General features: G+C 34.7%; 1 protein-coding gene across 1 annotated transcript; it reads left to right on the forward strand.

The window, feature by feature from the left end:
- The first annotated feature begins 508 nt into the window (after window positions 1–508).
- On the forward strand, window positions 509–20,607 carry LOC136804067 (kinesin-like protein KIF16B). Its single transcript, XM_067060807.1, has 21 exons — window positions 509–623; window positions 6,099–6,168; window positions 6,360–6,446; window positions 7,795–7,911; window positions 8,502–8,534; window positions 8,677–8,747; window positions 8,995–9,110; window positions 10,239–10,308; window positions 10,975–11,115; window positions 11,386–11,486; window positions 11,810–11,938; window positions 12,285–12,460; window positions 12,985–13,116; window positions 13,845–13,964; window positions 14,326–14,377; window positions 16,231–16,365; window positions 16,683–16,839; window positions 17,151–17,204; window positions 17,774–18,128; window positions 18,611–18,815; window positions 19,105–20,607. Exons 1-21 carry the CDS (start codon window positions 577–579, stop codon window positions 20,484–20,486), a joined length of 3,750 nt encoding a protein of 1,249 aa, XP_066916908.1. The 5' UTR covers window positions 509–576; the 3' UTR covers window positions 20,487–20,607.
- Window positions 20,608–21,800: the final 1,193 nt, after the last annotated feature.

The following is a 21,800-nucleotide window of genomic DNA, read 5'->3' on the forward strand; positions in this document are numbered from 1 at the left end:
TTTACACAAATTTACCAGACATTTTACAGTTTTGACCCTAATCAATCAGATGTGGATATTGTTTAGTCAGATTCCACAAGACGAACATAGAATTTTTTGTGTTTCATAATATAGGGCGGTTATTTAGGGCGGCAAAGTTTGGACTTTTAATCATTGACCAAAATAATTTTCGATGAAAAAATGTCTGTTTGACTTTGTTATCACGTGATATAAATCAAAGTATACTAAACCCACGTGCTTTCTTTTTTATCCGGCTGCACAGATGTTATGAAAACCTAAAAAAACATTGCGTATTATATGACAAGTAAACAGTCTACAAATTTGATAGACTTGTGTTTATATCTCTTCTGTGCAATGGCAGAAGAATGAAAAACTAAAGAATCATCCGATAAGCTTGTAAAAAAAAGACAAATCAAGCTCAAGATTGTAACTGGGGAATTATACGTGATTATTATTACTGTCTGGCCTGGGCTTGTGGAAAGGAATTAAAATGTTTTGTTTGTTTCTGTTTTAGTTTGAAAAAGTTAACAAGAAGATTTTGCTGGCCAAAATTTTCGCACATGTTAAAAACATAGAATGGCGTCTGTCAAAGTAGCAGTGAGAGTCCGCCCTATAAACAAAAGGTATACTTGAAATCTTCACACCAGTAATTTGTTGATTATATGTTTTTTGAAACTTTGTTCCAAAGCAATCTAAACTTCACATGATCAAATCAATCGAATGTAATCAAACGCGATCCAATAATTGCAATTCCATTGTCAAAAGGACCCTGCCGGCGCACCGGACTTAACAAACACCGGACATGCGAAAGTCCAGTGTAAAATGATGATTTTTTTTAACACCGGACAATCTCTACACCGGACTTAAGTCAGGAAGTCGGATGTCCGGTGTCGGAGAAGGATATTTTTTCCACGTCGGACAAACAATGAAGACACCGGACATGACCAGTCCGGTGTGTCCGGTGTTTCTTAATTTTTTGTTTCATAAATAAATATCCGGCGTCCAAAATTCCCTGTATGCAACACGCGAAAGGATACTTTTTGCCACCGGACAAATACACCGGACAGCCCGGTGCGTCGGCAGGGTCCTTTGTCAAACAAAATGGAATTCTGGGTAATATTCCATTGTGAATAATGTTCGATTGGTTTGATTGATTGTCAATAATTACGTTTTATTGAGCTTCTATTGTGTTCAATTACAATTATGTTTTATAAGTTTGATTGCAATTAATTTGGCTGAAAAGTAACATAAAATAATGTTTATAAAAGTACAGGACGGGTCCCCTGTCAGTGTCCAGACGATGTCAAACGAACAAATTTAAAAGGCCAAATCAATTGAATGCAATTGAATGCAATCAAATAAATGCCATGCGATAGTCGTACGCAAACTTCTTTCGTTGCTGCTACATTGAGAAGGGCAAATGGGGCAATATTCAAACTTCGTCACTATGTTCCAATTCACATCCTTCTAAACATTTATCATGCAATTTTTGCTTCTCATGTTCGCTATGCTAGTCAACTCTGGGGACTGTGTGACAATACTGTCACACATAGAATTCTTACTCTTCAAAACACTGCACTAAGACTCATGACCTTTAGTGAACCAAGAACTTCTGCCACTCCCCTGTTTGCTGAACTTAAATTACTCAAAATCTTTGATCAGGTGAAAGTAATGAATATCTTATTTATTCAAAAATACCTCCAGGGTAATCTTCCATCTGATGTCCTATCAACACTTAATTTTGATGAAATTGATCACAAAACTGGCACCAGGGGCAAAGCTATTAAACTACTAAAACTTTCAACGGTCAAAACCACAAATTTTGGACTTAACTCTTTCTCTCGTCTTTCGTCAAAACAATGGAATGAGTTACTAATAAATCATCCTGACACTGATTTTCACAACCTTGATACTGATGAACTAAAATCTTTAGCTACAAAATTCTATTTAGACAAATACAAAGCTGAAAACGAATAATCTTTGTGTGTGTGTGTGTGTGTGTGTGTGTGTGTGCGTAATTGTGTGTGCATGAGCTTAGTGTGTTTTCCCAGGGTGGGAGGGGGTGGGTCGTGTAACAGGAAGAACTTTATAGATAAAACTACTCAAAGAAATTTTCATAAAATAAAAGTAAAAATATTTCTTATATTCATTATTTTGTGTCACTATTAATATTTTGATAATCGTTTATTCATTTGTTCTTTAGTTCTGTAATAATTTTTCAGTTTCTTCTAGGTTCCCCATTGTATTAGAGAAATCTATTTTTTTTTGTAAGGGGTTATCCTGCTGTGTTGCAGCGAAAATATATTCAATTCAATCAAATCGTAAAGAAATATTACCCAGGATTTGCCGTTTGATTGCTTTGATTACGTACAATTGTATTTGATTATGTTAGACTAGGTTCAATTAATTCAGTTGCATTCGCTCTCGTGTGATACTAACACGCTCGCTCTCGTATCCACTCTTACATTACGCTAAAGCTTTACCGTGAGTGGTCCTAAATCCGACAGCCCTGCCTAAATCCGATGGGGTCTTTCAAAGATACAAACTGAAACAAAAACAAACCTTTCGCTGTGACGCAACGAAGATACCAAAGTGTCAACTAAACTGAGAGATTTGATACACTGAACCAATTGAACCAAAACATTAATTGCTTCTTATACAAAACATAATTTTTTATTACAAAATTGTTAACGTTTCGACGTTTTAAACACAAGCAACGGATTCAGAATAATAGAGGTAATTATTTTTACAACTCACACTTTTTTTATCACATTTTAATTGACATCTTGACATTATAGTCATCTTGTTAGATGTTTTGTTTCGAGACTTCTTGAAATACAGTTTATTGTTCAACTTGGAGAGGGAATGTTTGTAAACATAGAATTTTTTTCATAGCAGTTATTTGGGGGGTCGGATATAGGACCACTCACGGTATAGGAGTGGATTAATTCAATTGCACTTAACCTTATCAAACATTATCATTATTGAACTAATCATCCTACTGTCAACAGCTCTAACTTGGGACTATCTGATCTGACAAAATATGGGACAGCAATTTGGCCACCATTTCATCACCGAACCTCCAAAGTCATTTAATTAACATAACTGCAAATCATGGATAATTAGTGGAAGTAATTCAATTTGTGAAGTGTCTTTACATCACATAGAACAAAAGAAAATAGCAAAAGAACAAAGGAATTACCCATAGCCATCATTTCGCAACCATGGGGAATCGCGATTTTACGGAAATGGGAATCCTCATATCAAGTAAAGCATCTTCTGAAAATTTCATTCTTCCCCATAGATGCGAAAATGAAAAACAAAGAAGCTTTAGTTTTAATTTCTGATCGTCTTTTTAATTTGCCATGAAGTGTTATAAAATTTCTTAAAGAAAGACACATCCTCCTACGAAGAGGCCTCATAAAAATGACGTAGAAAAAAGTTGTCATTTTATCTTAACAATTTCGTAAATTATATCACAACCACGGAGCGCTGACTTTTAGTTTTTTTGACTTGTTCTCACTCATTTGGTTTCCGTAATAAAAAGAAAGTCGTTATTGTGAACTTTGAACATGCTTAAAATCAAGGTACTTCCACTAACTGATAGATAGCAAATTCTAGTTCTATTAAGTGATCACATAATACGCTAAAGTACATTATCATGATATTGATGTGCAAATGATGTGATACGCTACCATAAGTTAGTCTAGATGTCGACATCCCTCTTCTCATTCAGACAACCTTCTTTAGAGATAGGAATAAGAGGAAGGTCGGGATCACTTATAGACAAAAGATTTTTTTCTTTCTCTAATCACTAAGCAAACAAAAATAGTTTCCATCAGCGATTCCGACCTTCCAATTATTCCTATCTCTAAAGAAAGGGTTCGGGATTAGAAGAGGAATGTCAACATAGTGATTTAACAGTAAGGGAAAATACAGGCCAGATATCAACAATCCCATGTTTTGACCAATCATCCCAAGTTAGAGCCATTGACGGTAATAATATCTCAATCAAACATAATTCAAACGCAATCGAACACATTCAAATATTTCCTAGGAATTGGTTGTTCGATTGAGATTAGATTAAGTGTTCGATCGAGTTCAATTACTTTTGATTGGTTCAATCCCGATTTTTGTTCAAACTTGTTCGACTGACACCATCTGCCATAGTTACCAGCTTTTTAGCAATTCGAGAGTCTGGTTTAGCGTTTTATTACTGTCTATGGTGGTGTCTGGATTGTTTAGAAGTTTTCTCATTTGACACAAGACATTTCACATCTGATGGTACCATAAGCAGTGTGGTGTTTTAGATAAAAATCACAAATATTGCTCTTTTTGGAAATTATTGCTGAAAATGGCAATTTTTTGTAACAATAAAAAGCTGAGTTTCTTGAACCTTATCGGGAAGAGATGTCAGAGGCTCTCATGAAACATTGAATAATATCGCAGAAAATAGTTTTCAGATTTTTAAAAGTTAGACCATTCTTGGGAAAAGAACAATACAGATCCTTTATGGCCGTTCTGGGACGTTCTAGGAACTTTAGAGGATATTTTTTATTGTCCCCACTTCACTGCTTAGTTGAGGAGCAACTTAACAAAACGTTTCTGACATTGTTATCATGTTAATTATTAACTTTTCTATCTACTTAGAGGATCATTGCCCAACCGACTTGAGTGTTTATTGTTGCGTGTGTACCAATTTTCAACCATTTATAAATTGAGTTAAATGTTACTAAGGATGACTGAAAGCAGCTGAAAGGGCTTTCAAATTAGCATCAAATTTTTTTCTCTATTGATTTCAACAAATGTATTTCATGCACAATCATCAGGCTTATTTGACATTTCAAACTTTGCAACCTAATTAATGCATGTGTACTTCTAGGTTTGCCGCACAGAGGTTTTGTTTTGACAAAAACAGCTAGGATAAAAATTAGATACATCGAAATTGATATACTAATACTATCAGGTTAAGATGTTGCTAAAATTATGCATTTTTACCCCTTACTTTTGGAGTTAAACAGAATCTTGTTAAGGAAAAGATCTAAAAGGGTCTATTTACAACTGATCCATCAAACTTTTTTTGATAACCGATTATGAGTGTCAGATAAATTTCAGTGGAGAATCTTTTATTTAAAAAAAGAAAGGATGGGTTGATGCCTTCAATTACATCATTACATAATGATATATTAATTTTATCATTTATGTAATTTTACTTGTGTAAAAAAACTCTAGGCCATAATTTAGAAAGGCAAGGTAGCATCTAAATTTGAGTGGGGAATCTTTCATATATACATAACTTTTCATATAATTTTAGTTTGGTAAAAGATTCTAGGCTATATTTCAGAAAGGCAAGACAGCAGGTCACTTCTTTAGTGTTTTTGACTGTTTTAGCACAATTTTTATAATGACTTAAGAGGGGAGGCATCTTAAAAGGTATGTAAATGGTTTGGAAGCACTCAATACATATGTATGTTGGTGGGAAAGAACAGGTCGAGGCCTTAAATAACATCATTACATGATTGCTTATATTACTTGATTTTTTTTAATAGACTCCAATAAATGTCTCCTAATTGGACTTTCCCTTTGTTTGAAACATTTGTGTTCACGCATCTTTTAGTTGTCTGATTATTGTGCTATTTACATCCCAGCAAGCCTAGTTGTTTTGTCTCTTTGATTTCCAATGATTTTATATGATGTGACACTTGTTTATTACTTTCATTATCCTGACAACATAGCAACAAAATTATTATATCCCAGTTTCTAAAAGAAATTCTTTTGTTAGAAAAAATATGTAATATACTTATATAGTTTTCAACCAAAATGTTCTTAACCTTGCGACTGCAAATGTTTTATCTAGGTTTTCTTTTTTTTTATAAAGATGACCTTTCAAACATGTATGTTATATATCTCAAAAAGCCTGTCATGCTGTCTTTCAAAACTCTTCCCACTGTTTTTTACTTTTACACTCAGCTAAAATTTTAATTGCCTATTATTAATCCAATTAATAAGAGAATTATTTTTCTTCTATTATCACCTAGTTTACAGGTTTATGAAGATGACCCAAATTTTAAAAATGACACCTTTTATTTTGATTTTAGGGAGCGTGACATGGACTCTAAAGTCATCATCAAAATGGAGAAGAAGAAAACTACTATTATAAATCCAGCTGTAAGGAGTGATTTCATTAATAAGAGGCCTAAAAATAGTTCAGACAGTATTATGATATCAAAATATTATCAAATTTCGAAATAAAAAGGGATGCATTCATCCTTTGTTCTTCTAATAAAGAATTAATGATGAAAAGGACACTGATTTTCAAAATTGAATATTCTCTAACATTCTCTCTTTTCTCTCTATAGTTGGAATCTGATGTGAAAGATTTTTCATATGATCACTCTTATTGGTCAGTGGACAGCAAAGATAAGCATTTCACTAACCAAGCCCAGGTTAGCATTTTCATTGTTTGAAGGTGCTTCCTTCCTCTTATTCACTGGAAAATTCAAGGAAAAATAGAAATAAAAAGGGAGCTACAATATGTATTTTCCGTAAAAGAATAAAAGCTCTATAAAAGGTCTGAGAATTTGAAAGAAAATAATCTCCCAAGAATCCCAACTGATTTGATTAGCAAAATAAAGTAGAATCTCCTCTCTATATCTCTATATTTCATTAAATATTTCATCAACTTTCTTTTACTTTATATAGGAAAGTTTTTAGTATCCTATTTTATTGGCCTTATTCAACTGTTTTGATGTAAACCCCATGACGTTTCGAAAACGCTTTCATTTCCTCTCCAAAATATTCTTTCAGTGCTTTATGACCTTTGTTGGATATTTATGTATAATTATTCCATTTCTTGGATCATGATGAAAAGAGATTAAAGAAAAATTGTGATTTTAAATTAGAAATGGAATTCATTTGATTTAAAAATCAATCTGTCCCAAATTACCGTGTCAAGAACTTATGTCAAATCAACCTTTTATTGAATTTGAAGAAAAGGAACTTTTGATATTTTTCAAAATCAAAGATAATTTTTAATAATACTTACAGAAAATTCACGAAAGGAATTAATTTAAAAACATTGAAAAATCTTCCATGTACATATCATCGAGTGAAAAGATCATCACATCTTCCCAACCCAAAACCATACAACATCTTAACAGCTTTAATACCATGTCTTCTCCCTACCTCATTTACGTACTTCCCTCCTAATGCTGCTTGATTCTTACTGATGGAATTTTGGGTAGTACCCAGTAACCTTTTCCCTGAATTTCTTCAACATCTTATTTTTCCAAATATTTATTTTTTCGAAAGATGTAGGTTTATAACTTTCTTCCCCCACTTCACATAAAAATTTCTAAAATAACCACATTGGTTTAGTCCCCACATCTAACATAAGTTGATTCGTTCATTCCCCCATTTTCCTGGGAGGTAGGATCCCATATGGGATATTATCCATTTCATGTCGCAAATTTGTGAAAAACTCCCTCCCAACCTTATCAGGACCTCGTCTGTGTTAATCTATTTTTTGACTATTTAAAGCTGTCAAAAGAAGAGAGCCTTATTTTACTCCAAGTAACTTGGTTTTAGTCTAGTTACCTGATTTTAGGAGGTATATAGAGGTACATTTTCCAACCCCCCTGGAAGCAGTGGCGTTGTGGGAAAATTTTTCTGGACATGCCAAAGTCAATTTTTTTTAAATGGCGGGGCCATGCCCCCCCTGCCACAACTCCACTGCCTGGAAGTGCTAGTCCTGATCCAACAAAGAGTATCTTAAAATATCCTTTCATATTTCAGGTGTTTTCAGATCTTGGAATGGATGTCATTGATTCAGCATTTCAAGGATACAATGCTTGTATATTTGCTTACGGGCAGACAGGATCAGGAAAATCATACACTATGATGGGATGTAATGTAAGTGTTTTTCAACTATTTCATTTAGCCCCATCTGGATAATAGTTAACAAGTTTTTTGAGCCACTGTCTGTAAAGTTAGTCAGACAGGGTCAGGAAGTGATTTAGAACCAACTAATTTTTAGATCGTTTTTTCCTGTCAATGAATGTTAAATTTGTGAGAAATTCCATTATTAAAGTTGTTTTATGGCAGTTTGAAATTTCGAATTTTGGGGTTTATTCTTAAGAAAAGAATGTACAAACCTTTTTCTTTTTCACCATTTAAAAACAATGACAATGAAGTACTTGTATAAAACATTATTAAGATGAAACTGGACAGACCAGGACAGATTATAATCATTGCAACATTTACTTTTAGTAAAGTTTGCAAATGTTTGGAATTTGAGAACGGTATTTCCTTTAGAACAACTGAAAGTTTTCATTGTTGAATTTATTGGGATAGAAATGAAAAATAATTTTGAAACAAGGAATTACAAAACATTTTAAAATGGTGACAAGAAAAAAAATTATATACAGTTATCTATGATATACTGAAACCCATTTTACCTATGAAGAACACGTTTAGCCATCTTGATTTTTTCTATTTTTTAGGATGCTTATGGTTTGATTCCCAGAATCTGTGAGGTATTATTCTGAAATTGTTTTTTTGTAATACTTTATAATGCAGTCACATAACTGAGGAGTAAATTTTTATAAAAAAGATAAGAAATTGGTTGTTCTGGCCAAGCCTTGTAACTTATTATGACATTTTTATCATTATTTATAGTCGATGTATTCTCGAATGGCTGGCGAACAACAAGAAAGCAACAACAAAATCGAATTCAAAACTGAAGTTAGGTAAGGCTCTATTTCTTTGTTGTTTAGCAACTATAATCCCAAGAAACCCTTGAAAGAATAATTGCCTATCCTAAATGATTACTCAACATTTCAACCGGTATTCAAAGCAGATGTTTGTCGAAATTCGTGCAACTTTGTTTATGTTGCATGTTACCGTTTGGTTTAAAAGTCGGTTTCCTGGTAAGGTTTCGAGTGTATAATTGTATAACTCATAAGTCTGTATAACTCTGCTGTTTCTTTTCTTCAGCTATTTGGAGATTTACAATGAACGAGTGCGAGATTTACTTCGCTCAACACCAAAGAAAGGAGATGCTTACAATCTCAAAGTTCGGGAACATCCTAAAGAAGGACCTTACGTTCAAGGTAATAAGTCATTCTTTTGTAATAAATTACCCTCTATTAGTAGACACCATTTGTGATAAACCCATCTTTCTGGGTTCCCAAATCTTTGTAAGCTCCAGGCATTGTGTTAATCTCACGTTCAAGCACTCATTCGAGTACTTTTACTAATACAGCATGACTTTGCTGTGTCACCAGCCTAGGGCCTAATAAGCTTAATGGCTAACATTACTTCCCTCTTTAAAGTAAGTATTAAGTAGTAGGTATTAAGTTATTCAACTTAAAGGTTATTGTTAAATCCAATTCTATTTAAAGTCTGTTCTTTCCAAAGTGTGCCAATTCTTGGCTAAATTTTAAGCCTACTTCACAGAGCTGTAACCTTTCAATAAGAAAAACCTGAAAACTTATTTGAAATCAGCAAAATTCTAAGTTTCAGAAAAATAAGCTCAGTGTTTTGTCCTAGAAAAATTCTGCAATATTTTCATCTTCTTTTTTCATCTTCATTCATTTAAAATCATAAGCTTGAGAAGTATCAGAATGGGTGGACTGCAAATTCTTAACAGACTTAACCCTATTCGACCTGGGGGGGGGCTGTTTCTGTTCGGAGGTCAAATTATTGGTAATAGCTCCTGAAATAATAGAGCTTTGCCATGAAATTTTCTGTAAATTCTTAACTTTTATTTAGCTTCAAAATGAAAAAAAAATTGGACACCTAAAAATGTTCACACCTTGAGCATGATGACATTTCTGACAGTAAGGTGTCATAAAAATTGACACTTTTCCAATACAAATTTATTTTTCATGTCAAATATATCGTTCAAACCTTAAGTTATTGAATATTTAGGATAAAATAAGCAATTTAAACTCAGGCAACTTTTTTCTAAAGCCTTTGTTAGAATACAATAGCTATTTATAAGAACAAAGGAAATTTTCGGTTTATGCTTACTTTGCGCATGATGAGTGACCTCATCAAAAAAATTTTTGTCAAAAGTTACCTTATGTGACAAGGATTTTGTGTGCCAAATTTCATCCAAAAAGACCCACTAGATCAAAAGTTAAGGGGTGGTACAGGAAAAGCCCCCCCCCTAGTTCTGAACCGCCCCTAAAAGCCTAGGTTGAATAGGGTTAAGATTTAATTTTTGTCTATTTTAGACTTAACGAAACACATTGTGTCGAAATATAGTGATATTGAAAAACTGATGGACGTGGGTAACAATAACAGGTAAGAGAAAGTTTTTTGGTGCTTTCAAACAACACCACTGGAAATTTCAGTATTTACTGTACCTTGGTTGCTATGTCTGCCAGAACTGTCTGGAATTTAATAAAATTCTGGAAGAAGTCTGGAAAAAGGCTGGAATTGGCATACCTGTCTGGAAGAAATTTGGACTTTGATGGGAATAGTCCTGAATGAAGTCCAGTAAACTTTCTGAGAAAAAGAAAACTTTCATCCTGGTATTTGAAAATCCCAAAAATTTCTGCTTGCTTCACTCGCAACCAAACCTATATTTTGTTCATTATTTCCGATTTCGTTGTATTCATTACTTTGGCCTTTTAAATGACTTTTAAGGAAATACTGAAAATTTCCTAATGGGTAAAATGTCTGGAAAATATTTGGTATTTTGTCAAAATGTCTGGAAGATTTTTGAGATTTTCAGGAAAGTTCTGGATCTGGCTTTCTGACACTAAAAGTCTGTAATTTTCAACTTGGCAAACCCTTAGAAACTCTGCTGTATGAAGCTTTTGTCGGAAGTCTTGTCGTTTTGCTTGTATTTCTTACGATATGGAAATAATAATCTTCGAACACCGAATAAGAGTCCAGTCAAATAGTTAGAATTATTTTTGAGATAAAAGATACTTCTCTACTATACCTCTTTGTCTGTTTTTACAGGACAACAGCTTCAACAAATATGAACGATACGAGTAGTCGATCACACGCTATTTTCACCATCAATTTCACACAAGCCAAATTCTACACTGACATGCCCAGTGAGACTGTCAGTAAAATGCATCTTGTTGATCTCGCTGGAAGGTAAAAACTGAATTTGAATGGGAATACTAGCTAATAAATGTAAAAACTTTCCTAAATCAAAGAGTCGAAAGAGAGGAAAATCTTCCTTTGTTCGATTCTCAGAAAACCTTTTTTGGCTATACGGTCACCTAAAAAATGTTGCAGTATGGAGAGATGAGAGGATTAGATATCGTTTCGATGACCTATCTGTCTGTTAATGAATTCCCTTCCTGGAATTTTCTCTCACTCAGCGCATATTCCTAACAAAGATTTCTACCATCTTGTTTACAGTGAAAGAGCAAATTCTACGGGAGCGACTGGTCAACGATTGAAAGAAGGAGCGAATATCAATAAGTCTCTTGTGACATTGGGAACTGTTATTTCTGCACTAGGTAAGCTTCGTGGGGTGACCAAACGTTGTCTTCTTTTTTCTTCTTCTTTCTTTCTTATTGTGTTGTGTTGCATAGCTTGTCAAAAACCCTTTTAAAGCATTTTATTACATTCCTAAATTACTTGACTAGCTTTGGTTCTCTATCTATAAATTTCACTTCAACTATGATATAGATATTTTAGTTGAGCAAAGTAATTAGGCGAGTGATGCCTGATTAAATAGAGACTTTTAAATTTTTCAACTACTCGTGTCTTAGCTTCTATACTAGGCTTTTGTACTTTCATACTAGGCTTTTTACTAGTTTTTACTTACCTTCTTTTTCAGCCGAAGCCTCGACGAACGAACACAACACACCCCGAAGCAAAAAGTTGTTCATCCCATATCGCGATTCTGTACTAACATGGCTTCTAAAAGATTCGCTGGGGGGAAACTCGAAAACCATTATGATTGCAGGTACTTTAAGCTAGCTCCTATGCAAGAATAAAGTAAAGACGAATGAATCTACCCTAGCACAGGAAATTCGTCTGGTTCTGAATAGAAGGATCACAGCGTTTTATGCGAAATGCAATACTAAATGCATTTGTCCTTCTTTAGACCAATATTAGAAAAACCCATAGCAGTAACAGTTGGCGCTCAATAATTCGAGCTTTAAAATCTGCTTCTTTTAAATTACAGGGAGACTCAAATATAGGGAATATGAGGTGCTGCGAGTAATAGAACTTCGAACAATCTATGAAATTTCTAAATTTTATTTCTAAATTCTGCTAAATGATTTTTTGACACAATTCAACCGTTGTAGCGATCTCACCAGCTGACGTGAACTATGCAGAGACGATAAGTACATTACGATACGCAAACCGTGCGAAGAACATCATCAACAAACCCACAGTAAACGAAGATGCCAACGTGAAACTGATCAGAGAATTAAGGGAAGAAATCGAAAGCTTAAGGACCATGCTACACACGGCCAATCCCGTAAGTGTTCATGCGCATGTCAAAATGTTACTTTGGAAACGAAATAAGAAATTCTCTTTAAAAGATTCCATAACCTAGAGCTGTATAAATTCATTAAAAACACGTTTTCGGAAATTACTTAAGGCTACAAACTTTCGCGAGGTCGAAATATCGAAAAAACATATTCCTTAAATCTGCTATCTACTAAACAGGGTTGCTCTTTGACTTTAGAAAGGGATTAAGAAAATGCCGAAAATTTGGTATGGTATTATTTGGTAATGATTTCGAGGTTTCATAGAATTTATAGCATAGACTTTCGCGAATTACCCTGTTAAAAATTTTCGAAGACATTTACTTTCGCGATAAAGGCCAAAAATCGCGAAAGTTTCTGCTCGCAAAAGTCAAAACTCTAAAGTACTTCATCTTTTTAGGTGTACCAGGAAAGGTTTTAAACAATTATACCGTTTTAGTTTAAAATAAAACAAATGAGGTAATATATACTAACTTAATCAATAATCCAGACTCCCCAATGTTTACTGTTACAGGATCTTGCAACAAAGGAAAGTATAGCTCACGAGAAGAACATCGCAGCAAAGTTACAAAAGAATGAAGCACAAGTGGAACAATTATACAAACAATGGAATAACAAGTGGAAAGAAACGCACAAAATTATGGAGGTTTGTTATTTCTTCAATCTCACAGAGGCTTTAATATGGTGATTTATTTAGAATTTCAGTCAATTAAAAAAGCAAAATATTTGCGGGACCATCGCTCTTTAATCATGGTCGAAATATCTCTAGATTTTTAGTTATCTTGATATTACATTTAAGAAGCTCTGGCGAGAATGACGATTTCAGCACTTCCACTTTATTTCATTGGATATTTCGATTTTGGAGACGTTTTAAGTGGCTTTCAGGTTAGATTCCCAGCCATATTGTAACAATTTGTTATTTTTTGGATCCTGAGTTAAAATGAAATATTAAAACTCCTACTAGAAGTGATTTAGAGTGCACTTAAAACCATTCGTGGTCTTTTCTCAAATTTGGATGGAATTCCTCTTTTTCTCAAATACTATCTATGACCATTATCGTGTAGTATGATCGAATCTCGATAGTGGTACACTGAACGTTAAGATTTCATAACAGTAGCAAATCCGAATTGCGAGGGAAAGACAGTTTTGGGCGCCATTTCGATGGGAATTTTGTCACTACTGAATACAGAGGACGTCATCTATGTCTTCATTTTAAAGTTTAGAACATTAATAATTGACAAGTATTCATGAATATGTCGGTCTTTATTTCTTACCTTTTCATAATTGTATGTTTTTACAGAATACCCTCTCAAATCAAACAATACTTTGAAAAACCTTCTTGTGCAATATCTTTATTTTCTTATTTTCATTTAGGAAAAAGCATTGGCGTTCCGACGTGAAGGCTTCGGTATCAAGATGGAATCAGACTTACCACATTTGATATGCATCGATGACGACATCTTGAGCACTGGTGTCACCTTATACCATCTCAACGTAAGTTGCTGCGTCTACATATGAGCGTGTTAGTGTGAAAATTTGAAGGGAGAAGCTGATAATTGATAGTTGACAATCGTCTCAAAGGTTTTAACCTATTAAGTGTCACTATATGAAATCGTAAGACTTTTACAGCCCTGTACGCCGTGACTCTTACCGCCCTATATTTCGACATCACTGGAAACGTCAAATTTTTAAGTTGTGGTATGTACGCGAATTTGAAATAACAAAACGTTCGAAAGACTATACGGAGTGCCCGTACTTACGGTAAAAGAATTCCTACAATGTTAAGATTCATCGTTTACTTAGCCCAAAACTACTTTTAGTATTGTTTGTGATATTATTATTCATTTATTCACAGGAGGGAAGAACGCACGTTGGCCGGGACGATGCCAAGGTCAAACAAGATATCGGTAAGCTGCAATCGCGTCAATTCAACCTTTTCTTTGTCGTCTCTTGTAAAGAAGCTCTTTAAACTTTTCACTAGCCTGTACTTCGGTTTTAACAAGAGTCTGTTAAATGACGCGCCTTACGCGCCTGAATTTCGACGCGTCTTTAAGTTTTGACGCACCTTCTTACGCGCCTTATTATCGATGTGCCCTAAATTTTAGACGCGCCTTACTTACTTGCCTTATTACCGACGCGCCCTGAGGTTAAGTATCAGTAGCTAACTCAGGACGACGGACGAAATTTTGAAGCCTTCGTTCGCGCTACGGCACTTTTCTACAGGCTAACCCGAAAGCTAGGCAGACATACCCCGGGCAAAAATATCGGATTTGCTCTAGAACGAGAAACTGAACGGAAACGTGTTCTAGCTAGTTCTAGAGCAAAACCGATATTTAACCTCGCTATTAGTTCTTTCAAAGCAAGTAAGGAATTGTGTTTAATGTCAGCATATTTATTTTTCTTATAAGCATTCTCTTTATAAGAAACCAATCAATAACTTTTGATTTGAGGGGATTAGGCTTTCGGTAAGCAGTATTTTCAAAGCAAATAAGGGACTGTGCTTAACGTGGGCATATTTTTTTTATAAGCATATCGTCTTTATAAGAAACCAATCAATAACTTTTGATTTGAGGGAATTAGGCTTTCGGTAATTAGTTCTTTAGCAAAGCCAGGAAAGAATTGTGCTTAACTTCAGCATATCTATTTTTCTTTTAAGCATCGTCTTTATAAGAAACCAATCAATAACTTTTGATTTAAGGGAATTTGGCTTTCGGTAATAACTTTTTTCATAAATCAAACATAGCATACTTGTTTTTACAAGCATCATTTTCGTAACAAAACTTTCAATTAGTTTCCTTCAATCTGAATCTCCTATAATTCCTAACAATTTTTCTTTAATTATGTGATGCCGAAGCTTTTTTTCAAAAATAGTTTACTTCTTTTTGAAGAATGGTAGAATATGTATACATAGGCATTACATTATTATTGGTCAGATAGGGCTGATGTGTAAGCATACTTTTAAAACTATTGATTTAAAGATGCATGGTAAGCAGCATTAACGATCGCTATAAATGCCCCCATAGCCCTGAATTTATGATAATTTAATAAGGAATGCTACTTTTAGCCTGAGTAATCGCCCTACCGTTACACTCTTATTTATTTATAAGCATAACGCTTAAAAGCACAATTTAGCTAAAATTTGCAAAATAATAAAGCATAATCAATTAAGTATGAACTCGAAAGAAAATAACACACTGAGAATTTAACCAGAAAATGAAATATTGATCCATGTGTCATTGAGGCTATAAATAAATTTTTACGAAGTGTTTTTGATAAATATGATAAATGATAAAGAAATAAAATCACTTCTGTCTCATAGAGAATGCTAAAAAATTTGGATTAGAAATCAGAAAAAATGAAATGAACCGCCGTTGTTGTCGTCTTTTTTTCTGAATAATTCTTTACAGAACATTCCCCTTTCACGTGCCGGGGGGCAATAAAAATCACGTCAAAATTTACAAAAATTTAAGGTAGTAATACTGTAATGTTTGATTAACAATACAGATTTACAATACCATTACTTGGATATGTTGGTTTCTCATGTAAAGAAGCTTTAGAAACTTTTCGCTAGCCTGTCCTTCGATTTAAACAATACCATTACAATACCATTACTTGGATATTGGTTTCTTATCCAAATTTATTGCTTTCAGTGATAAAAGTTCTTCCGTCTCAGACGAATTCCCGTCTGTGGGTTTTTTTTTCCGTCCGAGAAAAAACACTTTGTTTTGACCACTGGCTTTGATACGATTCATTTTGTTAGTGTTACGTGGACCTGGTATTGAATCAGAGCATTGTCTCCTTGAAAGCATCGAAGGAACTGTTACACTACATCCAATCGCTGTGGAATGTTCAGTCAACGGGAAAAACGTCAACAAGCCTTTGCGCTTAAGCCAAGGTATTTTTTCACTTTCCTTAGTCTACTCAATGTTAGATGTTAAAACGTCTCCCAAATTATCCCAATAGAAAAAAAAGGGAGAACAGGGTTACTTCTACCCTTGAATTTAGTAGATAATCATTACATACTATATGTTGACGCTCGGTTAAAGAGACCCTACCATTCAAAGCTCTATAAAAACTTAAAGGACTGTCCGATGGAAAAAACGTCCACTGAGTAAACCAAAGTATTGCATCCGTTGGGATGTTTTAACTCTAAACCTCTAAACCTCCTTTTTCATTTCATTTACAAGTTGCTCAAATATTTATTTGTTTCAGGTGCGGTTGTATTACTTGGTAAGACAAACATGTTCCGATTCAACCATCCTGGAGAAGCGGCAAAACTTCGTCAAAAGTTTGCTTCGGTCGACAACTTGGCTTCTGTTGTCCCTACTAAAGAACTGGAAAAACCATCATATCTCTTCTACAATGCTGGGTACGTCTCTTTTTTTGTAAATACAGTGGAGTCTCTTTAACTCGAACATCTTTAATTTGAATGTCTCCTTAACTCGAACAAGTTTTATGGTCCTGTCGGTTAACAATGCCTTTTAAACCTTACTCCACAACTCGAAATTTCCGTAACTCGACAACAAATTTGTGTTCTTCGTTTCGTGTTCGAGTTATGGAGGCTCTACTTTGCTAATTTTCACTTAGACTTGTACGTTTATTGGACCAACCTAAGAATTCAAATGGGATTGAAACGATTATCATGTTTTTTATAACATATGATTTACTTTTTGACCATAGCATGGAAATGGAGAGAAGATACCACGAAGAAGCAAATGACCTCGAACGCAGAAGGTTAGTAGTAATCAAAGTTAGGCGTTAGGGGCGTATTCTGCTTTGACTTAATAAATGAGGGGTGTTGGCTTCTTGTGTGGTTGAATGGGTGTGACTCTCTTACTTGGGGATGAGCTGGAGTTTTTACAAGATACTTCACTAATTGGTCATTTGAAGTGATAGAGATGACGCGTTCTTTAGAAAAAGTAATAAGATTCGTTAATTACATCTTAACGACCAACCAAATCAAATAAGAGCTTGTAAAAACTCCAGCCTGTCCCCTTACTTGCACGTAAAAGTATCACCTGAATATAGAAATATAATTCTTATCTTCTTTTTGGAAAGATTGTTTTCGCAACGAAGGAAACTGTATTACTGAAAACTATTCTGAAACGTCTTTCAAAAGTGATAAGTCGTTTTTTAAAAGTTCGGGTTCTTCCTATTTTTATATAACTTAAAAGCCTCTATAAAATCAGGTTACAGTCACGGATACATTATAATGTAGATAATTAGATGTGCCTTGTTTTAAAAGAATGTTAAAAGTCATGTACAAAAACATTCACACACAAATTTCTGTATTATCTCAACAGAAAAGAATTGGAAGATAAACAACAGCAAGACGTCAAGATGATTGAGCAAGCACGATTCGAATTGGAGAATCTACAAAACGAGCGTAAAGTGGCTGAAGAAGAGCAGAAACGAGTGATGGAAGAGACGCAGAAGCGGCTGGAGAAACAACGAAAACACCTAGATGATCTCAAACAGGAACAAGACCAAGCGAAAGAGAACGCACACCGTGAATTGCACGAATTGAAAAAACGCATACAACAAGAACAGGAAATGGAGAAAGCCAAGTTTGACGAGGAAATGAAGAAATTGTTACAATTACAAGAGGTGCAACAAAAATCGGTTAAAGACAAAGAAGAACTACTGGCAAAACAAAAGGTACTATACCAAATATTTTGCTTCTCCCTTTCACGTTTCTATCAAACTACATAATTATTATCAATCGGTGATGTTGACCGAGAACTAATTAAATCACAGTCTTGCCTATTTTCTATCTCAAAGAATCAGTTTTGTTTTTTCGATCAGTTTTGTCCAAGTTTTCTGTTTATTTCACCCACAGTTGTATCACCTGCAATGAACGACTTGCTTGAAAGTTATAATGAAAATGCATATTCAGTCAGACTCAGTTTATACTTTTTGAAGTACCCCTTTGATGAGGGACCTACCATCTCATCCTTTATTTTCCAACTATGTTTTTTAAATATTCTTGATAGTATTGTTCTTTAGACGTTTTTGTAAGGATTTGATCATTCTCGATGAGAGAAACCCTGCTTGCTTGAATCTTAGAGATATCCAGTTTTTCTGTTTTTCATTCAGTATGGGACTTATTCATCTTACTTCATCACCTTATCTACCCTCAGGCTGAAATGGAGCAAGATATGTTGAACCAGAAGGAGATGATCGAGACGCAGCGATCGGAAGTTATACGCTTGCAACAGGAATATGACAATTACAAACCTGCGCCCTCACCACAGAAGAAACGAGAGCCATCTGTTGTCGAAGAAGACATTGCAGAGGGCGTTGTCGAGGGCGCTGAGGGTGGTACTGATGATCAACCAAAGAAAGGTAAGAAGTAGTCTTGTTGTATAATATTGGTATTCGAATATCGAATTCGAAATGTTGGCTACTTTACACTTGTCTTATCAACAAACTTCAAGTCACCTTAAAATAGGGTTTTTTACCTTATAGCTCCCTGTTTCCAGCCTTTAATGTCTTTTGATTTCGATAGTTTTCAATTCACAGCCTTATACTTTTCGCAGACGGGAAAAAATCTAGTGGACTACCGAATTTTTACTTTTGAATTATCGAAGAATTTAATCTACATCATCTTTTAATATTTATTTTTACTCCTCAGTCGAAGTGGAGAAATCGGGTGATCTGCGTGCAAGACTTGAAACTCTTGAAGCTGAATACGAAGAAGCCAGTAAAATCGCTCAAAAGGAGATTCAAGAAGCCAAAGGGAATTTGAAGAAGGCAGAAATGGAGACGTTACAAGGGAAAGTCGGTCTCATGGAAGGGAAAATGGCTTTGCAGAAACACTGGAAAGAATTGGAAGCTCTACAAAGTAAGCATAAGAAAAAGCAAGAAGATATACAAAGTCGTATTCGAGAAATCCGTGGTAAAGTTGACAAAGCTGATGTGGTCGAAGAAGAACAGTTGGTTAAGAAGGAGAAATCGATTGTGGAGAGACGTAAAGCGAGGAAGAAGGTGGAAGAAGCAACACAAAAGTTGATGGAAATGGAGAACAATTCACGAAAGTTGACGCGTACCGAATCACTGTCGTTGAACCAAGATTTAATGGAATGGCAGAATAAGGAAGAAGTACACGAGATGCAAGAAGAACGTAAAATCTTAATGGAGCTGTTGAGTAAACATCAAGTCGCGCTCGTCAAGGCTTCGCAATTGGTGACGGAAACGAAAACGAAACTACAAAGTCACATCGAGAATGAAACGACAGTTGTCGGGCCTGTTCGAGAGCAGTTAGCCACTTACGAACGTGAAATGGATGATTTAAAGAAAACGGAAGAAGCGTTGGAAAAAGAATGTCAAGAGCTTGATCGTGATACTAAAGAGCGTAAAAAGATATTGTATAAGCAACGAAAACGGATAAATCTTCTTGAGAAACAGCATGCTCAGAGTTGTGGTCAAGAAGGTTTGCAAGGTGAAGAGTTGGAGGAATACCAGCGTGAACGAGAAGCAGAGTTGGAATTGATCCATCGCGAGAAAGCCGTCTTGCATGAAATGGAAGACAAATATAGAAAAGATCAAAAACTATCTGAGCTTGACATCGGCGAGAAATGTCAGGAACTCGAACAACAGAAAAATGAACTATCAGACAAAATCAGTTCCGAAAGGAAAAAGTTGACCGAACTAATAGCTGTGCATGACGAGACGAGAGAATTTATTGAAGCTGAACTAAATGGACGTAAAGAAATTTTAAAACTTTCGAAAGAAAAAGTAATGCGCGATAAAAAGGAACTAGCAAAGCTGGATATGAAGCAACAAAAAACTGCTACTAAAGCAGCTGAAGAACTATTCATGATGGCCGAAGTTCTAGAAAAGGAACTTGCCGATTCTGGCAAGAAAGAAGAATTAGCTAAAATTAAAGATCACAGGCGAAAATTACAAGAGCTCGATCGACAATTACGTTTGGCCGAGCGCAAAGAGAGATTCACGGCCAATGATGGAGCAGAAGGTATGACCGGCCCTGATGGACAGCAATGTGTTATCCTATAGTTGCCATAGTTTCAAAATGGTATCCTTAAGTAGTTGTGTGTGTGGTAAATGCAAATGGTGTTTGCAGCAAAATGTCCCAGTATACACAGGATGTCCTCCTTCTTAAAGCTGGTCTCGATACAAAAATAAAAATGTTGAAATAGCCAAGAAAGGATCTTCCTGTTGCAAATATGGACATAAGTCGAATCCGTCCTTTTTATGAAAAGGAAATGAGTATACGTTGTTAGAGCATTAAATCAATATAATTTGACGGAACGACTTTAAAAATAGCTATAGGTATTTTGCTAAAAGGATATAATCTCTAAGCTGATGATATCTACCTCTAAACTGGAAAGGTTTTGAAACAATAGCTTGTGAGTATGAGAGGATTTTAGCGGAAAGAGAAAATTTTGGGCTTTCTTCAATTGCAAAAGAGTGGAGTAAATTTCGAAGAGATTTTGAAATTCTTAAAGATCATCTAAATATTTTAATACTGTATGCTGGATTTAGATAAGATGAAACTTCTTTTTTATTTTCGTATGTATAAAATAAGATACAAGATTATATTTTTGGGGTTTATCTTATTTTTATGGACTTTTATTATCATCAAGTATTTTCAAAATTACTTAGGCAACAAGCTGAGGGACTGTTGTCAGTAAACGAAAAACTTTTGAGCGCCAAAATTGCGAATTGTAGATACAGCCTTCGTTCATAGGTAGTCCTTTAAGTCCAAGTGTTAAAGATGTGGCGTCCAGCCTAACGAGTGCTTTTAATTTCGGCCACTTTGAGTCTAAAGACCCGTAGGGGCTAGAGAGAATTTTTAACCTTTGTCAAGCAAGAAAAATTGAAGCCTAAAGATTTGATATTTTCACGTGGCATAACAAACCAATTCATCATCCACCCCCTCTATTTTTCGAAATGTTTATCATTGATCAAACGGTCGGTTATTGACAATTTCCCCGAAGTTCGGGTTACGGTAAGTACACTGTAACGTAACGTTTTACTTGATGACTTTTTCTGAGATATTGCGAAAATATTAAATCTACCCATTATAGCTTTCGTGGTGTAATGACTAAGCAATTTTTATTTTTATACTTCCGATTTCCTTGTAACCGAGTGCCATTTGTAAATTTTGAACAGGGATATCCGTATGGAATGCAAAACCTTAAATCTGAAATTAATCTTCATCACAATGAAATATCTATCAAAAATATTGAAATGAAATATTGCACGTTTATAGTTATGAGAAAATAACATTTTTTAATTCGGTTTTTTTAAGAACCTTCCAATCCAGCCTTTCATAAGGCTGATTATGGCAAAAAGTTTAGAAACATG

The sequence above is a fragment of the Clytia hemisphaerica genome, unplaced genomic scaffold (assembly GCF_902728285.1).
Source record: "Clytia hemisphaerica strain Z4C2 unplaced genomic scaffold, Clytia hemisphaerica genome assembly, whole genome shotgun sequence".
Classification (NCBI taxonomy): domain Eukaryota; kingdom Metazoa; phylum Cnidaria; class Hydrozoa; order Leptothecata; family Clytiidae; genus Clytia; species Clytia hemisphaerica.

What these genes read in the sequence shown, in the direction of transcription:
- LOC136804067 (XM_067060807.1), top strand. Translation starts at nt 577, where the DNA reads ATGGCGTCTGTCAAAGTAGCAGTGAGAGTCCGCCCTATAAACAAAAG. An exon ending in AGAAGGACCTTACGTTCAAG is followed by an intron (nt 9,111 to 10,238) that starts GTAATAAGTCAT and finishes TGTCTATTTTAG; the next exon opens with ACTTAACGAAACACATTGTG. An exon ending in TCACCTTATACCATCTCAAC is followed by an intron (nt 13,965 to 14,325) that starts GTAAGTTGCTGC and finishes ATTTATTCACAG; the next exon opens with GAGGGAAGAACGCACGTTGG.